This window comes from Sturnus vulgaris, chromosome 1 (genome assembly GCF_052056855.1).
Source record: "Sturnus vulgaris isolate bStuVul1 chromosome 1, bStuVul1.hap1, whole genome shotgun sequence".
Classification (NCBI taxonomy): Eukaryota; Metazoa; Chordata; class Aves; order Passeriformes; family Sturnidae; genus Sturnus; species Sturnus vulgaris.
The window spans coordinates 44,993,379-45,009,792 of NC_142243.1; the positions used below are offsets into that span (position 1 = coordinate 44,993,379).

General features: G+C 42.2%; 2 protein-coding genes across 4 annotated transcripts in view; one reads left to right on the forward strand and one right to left on the reverse strand.

Annotated features, from left to right (window-relative positions):
• The window catches only part of FYCO1 (FYVE and coiled-coil domain autophagy adaptor 1), a 45,651-nt gene extending 36,269 nt beyond the window's left edge, over positions 1 to 9,382 (forward strand). For 2 of the 3 annotated variants that reach the window (XM_014878401.2, XM_014878404.2), the window contains 4 exons: positions 1,433 to 1,528; positions 3,193 to 3,403; positions 4,665 to 4,774; positions 5,220 to 9,382. In XM_014878401.2, the coding sequence (XP_014733887.2) occupies positions 1,433 to 1,528; positions 3,193 to 3,403; positions 4,665 to 4,774; positions 5,220 to 5,295 (493 nt within the window). In that variant the 3' untranslated portion in view covers positions 5,296 to 9,382. The remainder of the gene's footprint in view (positions 1 to 1,432; positions 1,529 to 3,192; positions 3,404 to 4,664; positions 4,775 to 5,219) is intronic. The other variant, XM_088165254.1, reaches the window with a different exon arrangement.
• Positions 9,383 to 12,946: 3,564 nt separating this feature from the next.
• Positions 12,947 to 14,608, reverse strand: CCR9 (C-C motif chemokine receptor 9). Its single transcript, XM_014878360.2, has 2 exons — positions 14,591 to 14,608; positions 12,947 to 14,107 (listed from the first exon to the last, which is right to left on the reverse strand). Exons 1-2 carry the CDS (start codon positions 14,606 to 14,608, stop codon positions 12,947 to 12,949), a joined length of 1,179 nt encoding a protein of 392 aa, XP_014733846.1.
• Between the last annotated feature and the right edge of the window lie 1,806 nt (positions 14,609 to 16,414).

Sequence of the window (16,414 nt, forward strand, 5' to 3'; positions counted from 1 at the left end):
TGAATGTATTGGGTGGAACAGCTAAGTGCCAAGCTAACGACCTAACCATGTACTGGGTTGCAGCAGCAGGAATAAGGAAAATTGTGTGTTCAAGGAGAACACAGAGCATATATTGGTCCTGGGATTTAATTTACACTTTAGGTTTCCAAATGAAAGGTGAAATTAATGGATTAAATCAACAACTCTAATGGCATTGTGTAGTAAATAATGGAGTTTGACACTTCTGGAAAGCCTGTAATTGTGTAGTTCTCTTTCTCTGCATGAATTCAAGACTGTGAAATTAAAGCTGTGTAGCTAACCTGGTGGGAGGGGAGACTTATGTAGATTGCAGCATGAAGCCGGTTGCTGTTCCCACTGTGCAAGCAAAATGTATGTGTAGGTTTACAAGCTATAGTTTAGTTTTCTAGTTTGTTGTTTTGTTGTTTGTTTTTGGTTTTTTTTCAGAATCAGTTTCTTTGTTTGGTTGTATAGAGATACTTAATGAAATTATTTGTATCAGTAAGTGTTTGCACAGATGTTGTACTAATCTTTATGGACCAACACGTAGTAAGTACTTCATTCCTACATTCCTAGTGTCTGGTTACAGCTCAGGTTTTGGCACTTAATTACAACTTTGAATCCCCCAGTCACATCCCAGCTGTCTCTCTAGGGTATTAACAGTAGTGGTGTGACTCTGAAGAAGTCAAGAGTCATTCAAGAGGCTGCAAGAATAAAAGCAGAGAATATTGAGATAACAGTTCAGTAAATGTATCAATAGTGGGTGCAGCTTAATTTGCAGTCATAACAGTAAATTCGTCCTGTTTCCAAACAATTATGCCACTGCACTAAACTGACATGTAATTGCCTGTGTTGACACAGTATATTCAGATGCTGCTTGTGACTACCTGAAGGAGATACTTTCTCCTGCCCCTCTGCTCATCAGTACTGCTTGTAGAGCAATATCCCATTGGATTAAAAGAAAATGCTTGACTGTGCATTGGTGTTGAGAGTTGGTCTACAGCAAGTGTGGCAGTTATGGTCTCTTGGGGAATTACTGCACTTGGTGGTTCAGAAGCACATATGGTATTACATTTTATTAGATGCCGCTGGTTTTTGGAAGGAACCAACCAGCTGGTTCCCTGTTTTATGGGAATGACAGCTTAATTGTCTCAAACTGCTGGAATGCAGAGAAACAAAACAAGAATCAGTCAGAGAAGCTCTAACTTACTTGGAAACGATCAGCATTTGTTTCCTGACTCTCAAAGTCATCCTTCTCTCTGTGTCCAGTCCTGTAATTCATACCTGGTGTTCACCCAGAGCATACACCTTTTTTGGGGTAAGAAGTGGATAGCAAGTTAAAACATTTCTATTTTAGGAAGGCATCAGCATGCAGGTCATATTTGATCACATACTACTCAAAGAGTCATGATTTTCCTTCTTTTCCTTGTTCTAGAAACAGCACGTGTAATTCTTCAACCTTTGATGAATCCGAAGACTGGCAAGTTGCTCAAGATGCTGAGATATGCTTGTTGAAGTCAGGAGAAATTATGTAAGCAGAACAATTTCATTGCTATAGGTGAAAGCATAAAGGCTGAGCTAAGTGAGCACAAGCCTTGCAGGCTCCTGGAAGAGCTGCTTACTTGTATCCCACAGTGGAATCCCACAGAGGAGGACAAGAGGGTGTAACTCAACCATGCAGAGCAGCAGCAATGAGCCAGGTCCTCTCTCTTCAGTCCTAGAAAACTTCAGTGCAACTGGAGAATAGAAGGAAAGATGTAGGTCCACATCACATGAGAAAACATTTCCTACTTTTATTGCAGGAATCACTGTCGACATGAAGGGGGTTTAAAGAGAAGGCTGTGCAGTTCTAACAGTCTCTGAAAGAAACTGCAAGGGCAAGTCAGGGATTGCAGCTCTAGTTGGACCTTTGCCAAAGGGAGGGAATGAATGGCCTTTTGGAGCATGTATGTGTTATTTATTGGTGGCTTCCCAGAATCTGTTTTGCCTGCTTTGGTTGATACATGCCATAGCATAAAATGTTCATCTAAGCCTCAGCTCACGTTCTGTGTGTACTGTGTGTGCACAATTCTCTGCATGTGTCTGCTGTGAAATTCCTAGTTACATGCAGTAGTGATACAGCATGTCACTTGCACAGCCAAGAAGGGAATCCAATGTGTGGAAACGCACATGACTTAGAGAAATTCACCTTTGGTCACTGTCCCCTTAAACCTAGCTTTGAAATTTTGCCTTAGTTAAAGGTTAAAAGTTTTAAATTTAGACTGCAAGGAGATAAATCAGTCCAAATCGTTGCTGCTGTTCAGAGATCAAGGTAAACAAAGCAGTAACTAGAATTATAGTTGGGATGTAAAGCAAAACCAAGAATGATATTTAGTTTGTTAAAATCAAAGATCAGCTGAGACACGACAGGACTGTGGTTTACTCTGATCTCATTGATTTGCAAACAGTTTGCCCTTAAGAGTGACAGATGAGATTAATTTTAGTTAGGGTAATGTAGGTGAGATTCCACAGATCTTAGAAATTACTGGTTTCCTCTAAAGAAAGTAACCAGTGTTCTTCTGCTTCAGGGCCTCACTGTTCACAGTCTTAAATAGACACCAGAATGAAATCAGCTCATCTAATGCTGTAGGACTCTGCATCATCTAGATGCTAAGAATTTCCTTTTTGACTGGAAGTGTTTTGAGTCAGTTTTTTTGCAGCATGGTTGGGTAAAACAGACCCAGATGTAGCATTAAGCACTTCAGAACAGAGCTGCTGTTCACATTCCATCCACCTGTCCCCTCTGTACTCCTGATCCCTCCTGTTTCCTGTGCAAATTTTTATATTCACCTAGGAATGTGAATAAACCAGGTAACTTGCTTTCTGTTTTAAAAGGACAGTAGAGGGCAGCACTCCTTTTTTATTTGTAGTAACTCTAAAAAGCTTGATTCCAGCACTGGTTTTCTTTAGTTGAATGAAATAAATAAGTGAAGAAAATCCACTCATGACAGAGCAGTGAAGATTCCTGGTATCACTCAGCTTTTTTGTTGTTTTTACTTTCATCTGAGGCTGAATTTTCATGCATCTTGTGGACCTGTCCTAAATATTTTGTGGAGTCTACCTGAAATAGATGGAAAGTAAAAATCGATGATTAGTGGATTTGTCTGAGTAAGTGGATTGGATCTCTTCAAGTACTTGTATATTTCTTCCTCACAGGATGAAATTACCCCTTACAGTAGAAGAGATTATGAATTTTGGAGAAAGCAACAGAGAGCTGTTCATCAAATCGAGCACCTACAGTGTCATTCCCATCACTGTTACAGAGATGGGGCTAACAATTAGCTGGATTTTCTCATCGGACCCCAAAAGCATATCCTTCAGTGTTGTCTACCAAGAGTCTGAAGACACGCCCCTGGATCAGTGCAAAGTAAGGCCTTTGCCTCCCTACTACTTTAGAGGTTGTAGTAATCCAGCCTACAGGAATTGACAAATATTGTTAGGAGGTCTTTCACCAGAATGCCAGTTGTTATTGCACTGAGGATTTGTTTCTCCAGTTAAGCTGCAGTTCTGCTAAAGGCAAAGCTGTATCTTTAATGTTGCCTGCAAAAGTTGAGTTGAAAAGCCCTGTAGCTTCTATTTGTTGCATCTGAAACTCGCCCAGTATTATTAAGCAAAATTAAATGTCTAAGTCTGCAAAATTCTTTTTTTTTCTCAATTTCACTTAGTTGGTAAAATCTTTAAGGCAGGCTTTTCCAGGCTCTTGAGTAGAAGTCACAGGGAAACAGATACATTTTTTGGTTTACTTACATTCCTTACAATGAAGCATATACTTAAGTGCCTTGATGGTGTGCAAAATATCTTTGCCAGTGCCCAAGGTACCTGGTTTTGTATGTGCTGTCCATATTTCAGATTAAATTAATCTATTTTACTCAACTAATTGCAAAGTTTTGCTGAAGAGAAAGCAGCTGTTGGTTTAGTCCAGCATGCTAGGGGGAACTCTATGCTTGTGATTTACTGGGGGAATAAAACATTTATATAACTTGTGTTAATTTACTACACAGTTATTAACTCCATGTAAAATATCTCTTTTTCTTAATCTGAAAGCTGAATGAAGTGTGAATGCTGCTTTTGTGTTGATATATTTCTTTGGTAAAACTTTGTATTTTGTAGGGTCATCCTTGATCTATGTCAGCTGCTCTTCTGACAGCTGTGCTAGGGTTTTACAGCAAGACACACAAAGAACCACAGATACACACACTTTTGCTGTAAGCTCAGATAAACAATTAAGATTTGCTAAGAAAGCTTATTTTATAACACAGGGAGTATAAAAACATATATTAAAAGATATATTTAGCTAAATCCTGCTCTTGGATATATGGATTTAATGTACCACTTCCTAAAATTTCTTAGATTAACATTTAAAAATTCAGGATTTGATTCTATCTCTAAAGCAGAGATGAATAGTCTATAGGTTAGTGCTGTAAAGATATAACCAAAAGAAAACAGATGTCTTACTGTGAGATTTTAGTTTGGGTGAGTTTTTAATACTAATCAGTTAGAGTAATTAGTTTTGCAGGCATAGCTGCACTTTGGGAGTTTCAAGGCGGCTGAAATCAAGGTTTTCTGAAAGAAAATGCGAATTTATAGGGCAAATAGCAAATTTAATTTTGATTTGTATTGAATTCCAGGTTCTTATCCCTATGACTCGCTGCAACTCTCATAAGGAAACTATCAGAGGACAGGTGAAAGTCAGAAATGCTGGAATCTACACCCTGATATTTGACAACACATTCTCTAGGTAGGTCCTAGCCAGGCATAAAAGGTGAAATAAGCTTGGTTTTACAGACTGGAATTTATCAGATGTACCATTATTCTGCTATTCAGAAGTAAGTATTATAATTTTTTTCTTGCTTGCCAAGAGGTCTTCAAGACTGAGTTTTGGTTCTTGTTCTTGTTTGGGTTTTTTTCCTACCCCCACAGCAGAATTCCACTCTTCTTTCTGAACCTCAGGGAGGGTTAACAGAAGTAAGCAAATAATTTGTGACTCATTCCAAGACAGTTTAGTCAGGATTGTCATCTTTTTTAACAACAAACCTGACCGCCCTTGCACAGGCATACTTCTTTTTGACAACAATGAATTTTTTGCCCAAGTGTAAACTGAAAGACTTAATACACTTTTAAGGCTTCTTCTCTTGTTGGCTTCAGCTAATGTGATCTTTTTGCTTTCTTTCTTTCCTTGACAGGTTTATCTCAAAAAGAGTGTTTTATCACTTGGCTGTTGAGCGACCTGTCATCTATGATGGAAGTGATTTTCCATAGCCTTTACTATACTGTGTATTTTTAATTAAATTTTTAAGACATGCTATTATTTATGCACATGTGTAAGCATTCTGATTACCACTGTGTTTGAAGACTTTGAAACTATGCAATAGTTCTAATGCACTTAAGAGGAGATGTGTACACTAAAAACGGAAGCCTTTTCAGGAACACTAATGGTTCTGTACTGTGTACAGATTGCTGAAAAGCCATGTTGTTTGCTTTAACAGGTCAATAATAACCGACATTGTTTCAATGGGGAGAAAAATAAGTGTGGGGGTGTCTAAATGCAAACTGAAATTCTCTGCTGAAAATTGAGTTATTTTTCTTCCAAAAATATCCTTCAAAAGGAAATATAAAGAAAAATGCCTATGTTTGACTTCTTCACTGAGGTGTAAACATAATCATCTCTGTTCTGCTGTACTGCTCTCACAGTCAGAGCAGCAATTATGCAATACTTCAGTCTTCACAGGCAAATACTGTAATCCATCTAGAATTTTTTATCTTTTCCAAGTTTTATAAGCAGCAAACCATAGGAGTTCTATACCTTTTGGGCTAAGATTTGTTAAGTCTTAACTGGCTTTTTCCAATGTTTGGCACTGAATATCAGTTACAAAATAATAACCATGAAGCAGCAACTCCTTTCACTTTGGCACACCATACTCTGTATGTTAGCCCACTGAAACCAAGTTCCTATGGTGAGTAGCAGTGGCAGAACTCGGAACATCCCCTGTGGCATAAAGTACTGCTCACTGGGTGATCTTGGGAAGAGGAGCATTCCTTTTCCTGCCTTTCCTGCCTTAGCACCTTAGCATTCACAGGAAAGCACAGTTTCTGAGGAAATCAGCAGCGTCTCTCTCTCTCTAGACCATGTGGAAGGCAGCAATAATGTTTGAACTGGTCTCGAAACGTCCATCCAAAATGGAATGCATATCCAGGCCTGGCGAGCTCTCCACCCAGTGGTGGTTAGTGTATTCTGTCCCTTTCCTAAGCCTTGCAGTTGCCCTATCCAACTGCTAACTTTCCATCTCAGATTTGAGGGCTGTTAACACTGCTTTTTAAAGGAAGACTGGGTTCTCACTTTTACACAATTTCTATGCAAACTATCTGCTTTCTGTATAGAATTTCAGCTTTTTGTCAAAATACCTGAAAGTGGATTTTTCTGTATTAAAAAACCCAACCTGTCTTCCAATAGAATGGCAAAACATTTGGCAGGAGAAAGAAGAAAAGCTCTTTCTCCCAACCAGCCCTCCTCATAATTTAAGTGTCTGATTTCTCATGTTACTGTTCTCCCAAGGAAACCTCAAACCTGGAGAGTTTTAGTGCAGCAGTTGGTAGAAGACCAGCACAACCTCTGGGGAACCCTGGAAGCTGTAGCTGGCATGCAGGGGTCACAATGGGAGACAGAAAATAAAGCATGAGGGGAAAGAAGAAAAAAGGGCAAGCATAAACTGAAGCAAATGGTTTGGGGAGAGGAAAGGGGCAAACCTGTAAATGTAAAAGCAGAGAGCAGGAATTGGAGGAATGAGCTCAGCTAGGGAAGGTGGTCAGGAGAGGCCAGCTAGTGTTTGTTTTGCTGGTCCAGTCCAATACCCATAAGCAATCTCTCACCCCAAAAGACTGGTTGTTTAAAAGCAGGAGATCACAAACCAAGTGTTGGACATTTACATAGGAACAGCTGAGGCAGAGGGAAATTTATGATCATAGAAAATAAAATAATTGCAGTTAAAGCTAAAGGTTTCTCATTATTCTCATCATCATGAATTGTTCCAGTTGTTAACAATATATAATACAGCGATCTTGAAAAAGATTATGAAAGAATTACTACTTTTCATGGAGCACCTAGGATTTAGGTCTGGCTCATTGATAGTGTTCCCTTGCCTTCAGCAGCCTTTTGCCCCTTGGTAGTGGTGTGCTCCCAACCCTCTGCCAGGCAGAGTGGTCAGTGGAAGGTGCAAGCTCCTGAAGGCTGCAGTGTAGTTAAGCCCTGACCTGGTTGTGTGCATGAAAATGAGATGGAAGAGAGACTGACATGGGTAATAAAAAGCAATAAATGGCGCGGATCCATTCATGAATTACAGTATATTTCAGTCTTGAAGCTATGTTTTATATTTAATTAGGCAAGAAGAGATTATTTATTGCTTAAAAATTGAGTACTGTATACCATATGCTATGCAATTTCACGGAGCTGTTACTGAAGTCTGCTGCAGTTTTAAGCTTTTAGGTGTGCTTTTTTAAAACATTTTGCTGTTGTTTACTTAGAATACTAATTTTACTGGGATATCTTTCTTAAAATGCCAAATGTAAGGTAAAGGGACACTGTCAAGTATCTTCAGCCAAAATATGACATCTCTGTTAAAAAATATTTGAAGTCTTTCTAATAAAAATTTGACAGCCTTGCCTTTTGGTTTCCTCTCCACATCCACTTCTTGACTTTTTTTATCCTGTGACAAATATTTATAAGCCCCTGTTCATTGTAGCTCTTGAAATAATAGTCTCCATGTAGTAAGCCAGATGTTTCTCTGGAGGTCTCTTATGTAGATAGTCCTGAGACTGGCTGAAACCTGTGTTTAGGACAAGGGAAGTAAATCCACTGGATTGTTCTCATTTAGCTTTTGAGACTTTATGACCCCTTCTCTTCAGGTTTTCCTGCCCTTTGAGAGTAATTTTATGACTTTTTTTTGTCTCTCTTTGAAAGAGGACTAAGAGTGGGAGTCAGAACCTCTAGTTTAAAGATTAAAAGAAAATGTTTGCTTCTGACCAAAGACCAAAGTACTTAAGGAGAAAAAGTTTCAAATTATGAAATAACAGGCTGGTAAGGTTGCAAGTGGACAGGAGTGCAGCTGTTCAAAGAAGCTTCCCAGGAGCAGTAATCCCATCATAACAGCCGGAAGAGGCTGTCCAGAGATGTGGAGGCACAGTAGCCCTTGGGAAAGCTGTGTGAGAACACGGGGCTTTCCCAAGGACTGGCCTGGGGGCAGAGGTTTTCCCAGGAACAAACAAAGGCACCTGCTACTGTTTACAGTGTGTATTTTGAGAACTCTGTTGTATGTAATGAAAACATCTGTGCAAGAGGTGTTGCTCGCTCTGACCAATGCTCTGTATTCTGTTCTTGGGTTAACGAGTGAGTGTACTTAAGGAAGGTGGTGTTACAATCAAGTGTCCCTTTCCTATCTTGAAAGGGGACCGTGCTGCTGTGTGTTTTTTTACTGCCGTTCTATAGCTAACTATATACCAAAACAGCAACACAGAGACGGTCAAGAACCTGACATTAGTAGAGACCTTTTGTTTAAATGTCCTAGGCAGTTCATTACTGGAATCAGTAAAGGACTTTGAACAAGGGCAGGCTTGTGCAAGAGATTATTTTATTGTGCAAGAGATGATTTCATTCAAGCACCTAATTTTTCCATTCATAAAATGCTTGCTCGTGTGAGCTATGCCAGCAATGCTGAAAAATCTGTTTATTTATAGGTGCTCAGGTGATCTGTTGAATTGGACTTTTTATTATCTGCAGGAATGCAATAAAGACGAAAATATTTTAAATTGATCATGAAATTAATTGAAGGAGATGTCACATTCATCGGACAAAAAGTGGTCAGCATAAGCAATTAGATGTTTTTCTGGGGGCTGGAAAGGGTAAAGAGATATGGAGGGTAAGATTTTTTGTTACAAAGAGGTTTATGCAAAGGAAAGAATGTAGTTTCTTCAAGAAAATGACAGTGTTCCTTTACTCAACATTACTCAATGTTTCTTTATGAAAAATAAAAGAGCTATTGTACAAGAGTTACAAAATAGCAAAGCTACAAAAGCCTGACTTCTTTCCTAAAACTGAAATTGCACTATAGTTTTAATTATGCTCAATCACTGAGGTTGTAACTTGTTCAGAAGCATCTTTTGGTCTTAACTGCCAAAGAATTGCAAGCCCTGTTCACATCAAACTTCCTGATCCAGATATGGGGAAAATCATGTATACCAGTGTCTGTACAGTTACTGAAATGTAAACGGTTGTGTTGGAATGTTTTTCTTGATGCTTTTTTTTTTCCTCTTTTAACCTCAGGAATTTAAGAATAAAATTCTTTATCATTGCGAATGTTTGTCCCTTTTTGCTTTGTAAAGATAGCTTTGTGTGGAAGATAAATCTGATGATTGTATAATCTACTTGGGGGTTTTATGAAATTTATATTGTACCATCCCCTCATTTCAAGGCTACAATTACCAATAGAAGTTTCAGAGCATCTCCAGAGGCATCTGGAGTCCTGGCTCCTCTAGGAGAGGCTCCAGGAAAGCCTAATCTGGAGTATGAGGGAGCTGCAAAGAGTGAGTTTTACATATAGCCACTACATGTGTAAGTGACCATACCTTGATGTACCTCAGCTCTGCAGGGAAATGCTGTTGAAAGTCTTTGTGTCCATCTCCAGTAATGCATTTTTATCTGTACTGGGTAATACCCCCTCCCTCGGGGTTAGGGGAAAGGGGCTCTCCCAACACTACTTCTGCCTTATATTTCTTGGTCTGTGCCCCAAGAACACCAAGGTACCACAAGGCCTTGGCACACACAGGATAACATTTTTCTGTGGAAGAAAACATGGTCATTTCTTCTGACCATGTGAAGCTGCCGCAAGGTTGTGGTATCCTCTGCATTAGTCCTTGAAGTGGAAGTCCAAATATAGTAATAATTCCTATACTTTCACGCCCTTCCATCACTTCCTTGCTCTCTGGATGAGGTGCTTCTATAAAGACATCTCTGTTTCAGGCAGAGCAGGCATCGGGTAGGTAGATTTGCCTGCAGAGAGTGAAAGTTTCTCATGGGGTCTCCCAGCTTCCTCCCCTTGTACCACAAGCAGGCTGGTGCCACGCTACATGACTGCCTGCATCATGGTGACAATGCAGCACTTGGGCAGGGACGAGTCCAGCTGCCTCTTCACAGAAGAGCAACAGCATAGGGGACTACAGCCCAAAACTGGTAACATCTAAATGCCCTTAAAGAGAAGGGACGGGACCCAAGCTATGGAAGATCTTGGGCCTCTCCTAGGACTTCCAGTAACTACTTGGTGCCCATCCTGCTAGAGCTTTGTGTAAAGCATGAGCGGAGTCCCCTGGGACTGCTCATGGGACAAGGGAGGCAATACTCTTTGCCTGTGAGGAAACCTCCCATCCTGGAAGAGAGCATCAGGTGAAGGCTGGGGTCACCCTAGTCAGCCCAAGATAGATTGTGGCAAGATAAATCCAAGTAAAATATCAGGGCAGAGGGACAGAGGAGCCCAAGAAGGGTTTGACCACAAGGAGCTGTGCTGCTGGCAGACAGAGGCCCACAGCAGATGCAAGAGGGAGTAATGGCAGAAAACATCTCCATGACTGAGTCCGTGCTGTGTGCTGACCAACAGGAAGGATTGGTGATGAGGCTGCAGCCAGAGGGATGCTGGGAGGCAGCTTCCCCCCAAGTTTGTGTGGTGGGAGCAGCTTGGGAAGCCACCAACAGCTGCTGGACTGCAGGCAGCCGTGGTGGAACAAACCCCAAGAACGAAAACCACCCCCATGGAGGTTGGTCCCCAACTTCCCCTGGCAAAGAGATGGGAGCAGCCTGATTCAGAGCAGGATGTGCATGACCCAGAGACAACCCTGTCACCCAAACCACTGTAAGTTCATTGACATTTCACCATCCTCAGCAGTTTCCCCTGCTGATCGAGCATGAATATTTCCCACTGCGTTTTGGGGACTGAAGAAGCTTTACTTTCTGTGAGATGGCCACAAAGTTCAAGTTTCTAGGTCTGGTGAGATGTAGTGCAGGGAAGAGGAGCTTGCAGTAGCTAAGGTTTGCACACTTACTTGTTTGCATAACTCAAGGGCTCTTTGGGGGCCAGGAGGACCCTCTGTGTAAGAGCACCATCACCCCCAGCCTCAGGAAGGGGTAGTGGGGCTGAGCTGCTGTGGAGAAACATCTGCCCCCAATGTGCTCCCTCCTCCCCTGCCCTGCCTCCCCAGACTGCACCCCAGCCCTCGCCTCAGGAGCAGGTGTGCCTGCAGGGTTCTCAGCTGCAGCTTCCACACAAGGGTTAGATAATTGAAATAAACCCTCTAAGCAGAGTTTTCTTTTGGCCTCTTTTGAGAGGGGTAAATACTGTGATTGCAAATAGGTTATGTATATGGATCTGAACTGGGAAGGATGTTTGGGCAAGAAACAACCAGTTCATCCCCTTGGTGTATGTGGCAGTGCCTTTATTTAATTTTGGCTTCTGTTTGCTGAGCACGAATCACAAAACCCCCCCCCACACCCTTCCTACACATATAGTAAAAAATATGTACATCTTTGGCTATTTTTCTTCCTAAGGAAAAGGTAAAAAAAAAAAAATCCTAATAAATGTATATGAAACTTGAACTCCATCTGCTCAGGTGTATCCTATTAGCTAGAAAAACAGCACCATACTTTGCAGAAAGCTCTTGTTTACCAACATAATGATAAATGCAACGAAAACGCATTTTCCCTGGAAAAGCTAAGTACCAGAAGACGAACTAGGTTAAATTATACTATTTAAAACAAAGCCTCCTGAGCCACTACATCCTGCAATTGAAGAGTAGGAGGTGCAGTCTGCAGTCAGGCAGGACAGGCGAGGCCATGTCCCTGTGAGGGGATGAGCAAGGGGGAACAGATAAATGATGCCCTGTGGGCTCAGGTTTTGGGGTGCAATACAGCACACCACTTCTGGGAATGGCAGCCTCCACAAATTGATGTCTCATTCCAAATTTCATTAGGTTTGACATTCAGTTGCTGGCTCTCTTGCTGGTTAAATATATTTATATATATAAATATATTGCTAGGTTAAATATATTTTCCAAAGATATTGGTGCATAACTGGCAGTCAGTTGAACCATGGGTTTGGTTTTTGTATTCTGATTTATGACAGCTTTGCACCACACAGCAAATATTCCTGGGACAGACAGCTCAATGTTTCTGAAGCCCTTAATTTTTTATTGTGAGGGGTGATTTGTTTCCAGTATCAAAACAGGAGCCATCGTACCTGACATCACACAGCTAAAATACAGGAGAAAGACAGATCTGCACACTCTGCAATGCTCCCTTTATGTACATGAACAACCAGCTTTTCTTTGCAAGAAAAACCACCTATGCAGCCAGAGTTGCATTTGCCCAGGCACAGAGCAGCATTTGCTCACTGCAACAAACCACTGTGAGAGCTAAAGGCCATTCTCCTTTACACGGGATGGGATCTGGTGTAGGAATCTGGCAGGGCTCCCAAGTCAGGCCACCTTCACAGGGGAACCTGGTATGACAGAAAATGAAGGCTGAACCCCCTCCTTCCTATGGACAGAATGCTTCATCTGCCTCTATTGCTGCCATAGCTGGGTTTATCACCTGCTGTGAGACTTGTTATGTCAGGTTGTGGTCTAAGCTGTAGATGGGCCAGCTGTCACAAAGGTAGTTTTTGACATCTATCAGTTCTGTTTATAGTAAGTATGGCTCCATTTTGCCCCCATCTGCCAAAGGTTTCCTGTTCTCTCAGCAAGCAACCCTCAGTTGGGTCCTGCACGTCAAGGACAAGCCCCCAACCCTTTCTGCCCCTCCAGGATAATCTCTGGGGTGTACAGATTGTTTCAAAGAGCTTGGTGCTTCTCTAGAGAGGAGAAGGTGAGGACTAACTTACAGTATGACTTTGCAAGGAGGGGAGGTAACAGAGGAGGTCCAGTGAGTGTTGAGGATCAGGGAGTTCCTGACCCGCCGCCTCCCCAGCATGGCAAAGGACCAGTTTGAGCTGTTCTCCTGGCTATCACAGGCAGAGGAGTGCTCCTGGCCCCTGCTCCAGCAGCAGCCACAGCTTTGCATCATCCTGCCCAGCGCCATCCTGAACCGCTCGCCAGCAAAGACATAGAGGAAGGGGTTGAGGCAGCTGTGGAGGAAGGCAATGCTCTGGGTGATCTGCAGCCCGATGTCCAGCTGGTTGGCAGCCTGACAACTGTGCACCACCCCGGTGTAGGTGTTGATGGCTTCGACCAGCAAAACAATATTGTACGGGAACTGGGAGAGGAGGAAAGCAGTGATAATCATGATGATGATCCTCAGCGACTTCTGCTTTTGGGATCTTTTGGCTTGTAGGAGGGTGTTGATGATAAGGGCATAACAAATCACCATGACAAAGAGAGGGAGGAAGAATCCTATGATGACTTTCAAGGCCAGGACCATAACTCTGAAGACCACACTGACATTTGATGAGTACATAATTTTGCAAACTGTTACGTCTCCCACCTGTGTGCTCTGGCTGTAAATGATTTCTGGGATGCACAGGCTCACAGATGTCAGCCAGACTGCCAGGCACATGAGCCTGCTGCGCAGGAGCCACCTTCGCTTACAAGTTTTAGCTTTCATCGCTTGGACTATAGTGATGTACCTCTCAAAGCTGATGCAGGTTAGAAGCAAGCTGCAGCCATAGAAGTTGATCTTATACATGCTGTTGACAACTTTGCACATGAAGTCCTCAAAGATCCATCCATCGGAAGCAGCCTTGGCCCAGAAGGGGAAGGTGAAAAGGAGCAGGAGGTCGGCGATGGCCAGGTGCAGCATGTACCGATCCATCATGTTCTTCCTGAAATGGTGTTTGCAATAGACAAGCACAACCAAGGTGTTCCCCACTGTGCCCACAGTGAAGATGAGCCAGAAAAACACTGGCAGGAAGGCTTGAGCAAACTGCCTGACCTGCCTCTTGTCACACATGAAGTCTGTGCTGTTCACTGGGTTTTCACACAGGGACAGCACCATGCTGTCATTCCTGTAGTAATCCAGGCTACTCTTGCCAGGATGTGTGACCTGCAATAGGATATCTAGTAAATTTGTGTTGAGAGGCTCAGTAAAGCATACATTTGCCCCTCTCCATCAGATGCAATTGAAGATGCCTAATGTATTTCATTTAAATGAGAAAGTGCAAAGGCTGCCAGTGAAACAGGTCATTTCAGATTTCTTGAAGTGTGCAACACAGCAGAGATTTATAAAAATGACCCATTGAGTGAAAAACTTACAAAAGAGCAGTTTACGATATCGAGCCAACTTCAGTTATTAAAATGGCAGGTGGTAAAAGCATTATCTCTGTCAGATAACTCAAAACATGGTTTACTTGGCTTCAAATACATAACAAAAGGCAAAATGCTCAACTTGGAAAGATGTTGAGAAGAAGTCTTTGTGTTACTGCTATGCTGGGATGGTACCAGTGGCTCGAAAGAGGCAGAAAACTGACGGAGACAAAGAGGGGAGGGAAGGAAAAGGAGATGAACAGTGACATAGCTGTATACTCACTACACTTGCAGCTGCCATCTTCAGCCAGATCGCTTCTCAGTCCTGAGGGAAGCTCTGTAGCCTGGAGAGGAAAGATGGGGGAAAACAACTGCTTTGAAACAACTCTGAAGCAGGACTGTGACTCGCTTCCTTGTACTTCTTCTTCTTCTACCTTTAATAAAAACCTCAACTCTCAGCAACAATTCTGGCCGGAAGGTGAGCAAACCACACAGAAATTGATGTCGCTGATTTGAATTATTTAGTTACTTCCATTAAAAAAATTTACATTTAGCCTATATTAGGTCTTCAGCTTCTCTATGGCACTGTGCTGATTATGCCTTTTTATGTACTACAGTCACCGCAATCTCATTTTTAACAAGCTATAGATTCCCCAGTGTGCACATATAAAAAGTAATCTGAAAAGCATTGTATCTTGCAAAAGATTCATGAGAAAAATTGAAATGCTCCTCTTAAATTATCTAGCAACTAAGAAGGAAAAGTACCTGGCTTTAGTATTACTTTGCAGTCTTAAATATTTGCATCCTCTGCAGCAAGTGATTAATCTCTGCAATTTCTCTTTCTTACCTGTGAGTTTAGGCATAGTGCTCATTGCTGTTGGCCTGCAAAGCTGATCATTAAGCCCCAGTAAACTAAAAAATATTGGGCTTTTTCTGCTGCAGATTGCTGTTCTAGTCAGTCCACCATCACAAAAGGTAGCTGAGCCTGGTGGGCTCAATGCAAGACAAATGCACCTAAGTATTCCACATGTTCTGCACCGGCTTGTCCAGAATAATGCCTAGGGATGAAGCCTGATGACAACACAAGATGGAACAGTGCTACTGGGGACCTTCAACTAGCACAGACCTTTCCTCCAGACCCCTTCAAAAGCAGCTCATGTAACTAAGAGGTGGCCTTGCAGAGACCATAGCAGAAGTGGATGGAGCCAAACCTCTTCCATGGGGAAATGGCCCATGTTCATGCTTTGACTTCCCTCTGACTGCTCACTGTGGGCTGACTAAAAGCACCTGTGGCTGGCATCAGGCAATCAGTGAGCTCCTGATTTCTCCCTAGAACTCCCTTCCAATATGTCATTGCAGCATCTGGTGAAGGTTGCAGAGCTGTGTATCCCCAGGGAGCTTTTTCATGTTGTTTTCTTCTAGCTGTCAGACCTACCTTAAATGCAAACAAAAAGATTATTGTAACTGGGCCGGTTTGCTGGGGGGGAAAAAAGTGATCTGTAATTCAGTTTATTTTTCATAGAGGCTGCTCGTGGGAAAGAAAGACATGAATAGTGGAAGAGTAAGGGAACTCATAAGCACAGTTGCTGCAGGGGTCCAGCCTGGATGTGGCATATGGGAGTCACAGTCTGCATGTCATGTTTGCTCTTTACACCACAATTAACCTTTTTGTAGGCTGAGGTGAGTGTGTGCTCGTGGGGCCTCAGCCTGATTAGACCTGTCACAGACTGTTTACTCTGTGTTTTTCATGTTTCACGTGGCTCAAATACAGGTGGCAATCTTTTCGTTCTTTTATTTTCTTTTTTTTTTTTTTTTCTGGTAAGCTCTTTCAATACCAAAAGGACAATGTCTCATACCATTGATTTTCTGCTCATGTGTATCATCTAGCACAGGGCAAATCAGAAGCAGCTCCTAGGCTGTGTCCTGCTGCAAAACACTTTCACTGGGGAGGAAAAATAGTCTTGAACAAGAACTGGGTACCTTTGGGCAGCTTCCAGTGCTTTTTTGGGAGGCTGGGACAGGAATGAAGAGTCGGGTCTAGTCCTGCGTGCTCCACGTTGACCCACAGTCACAACTTCCCACTGCTGCCTGCCAAGGCTGTCAGCAG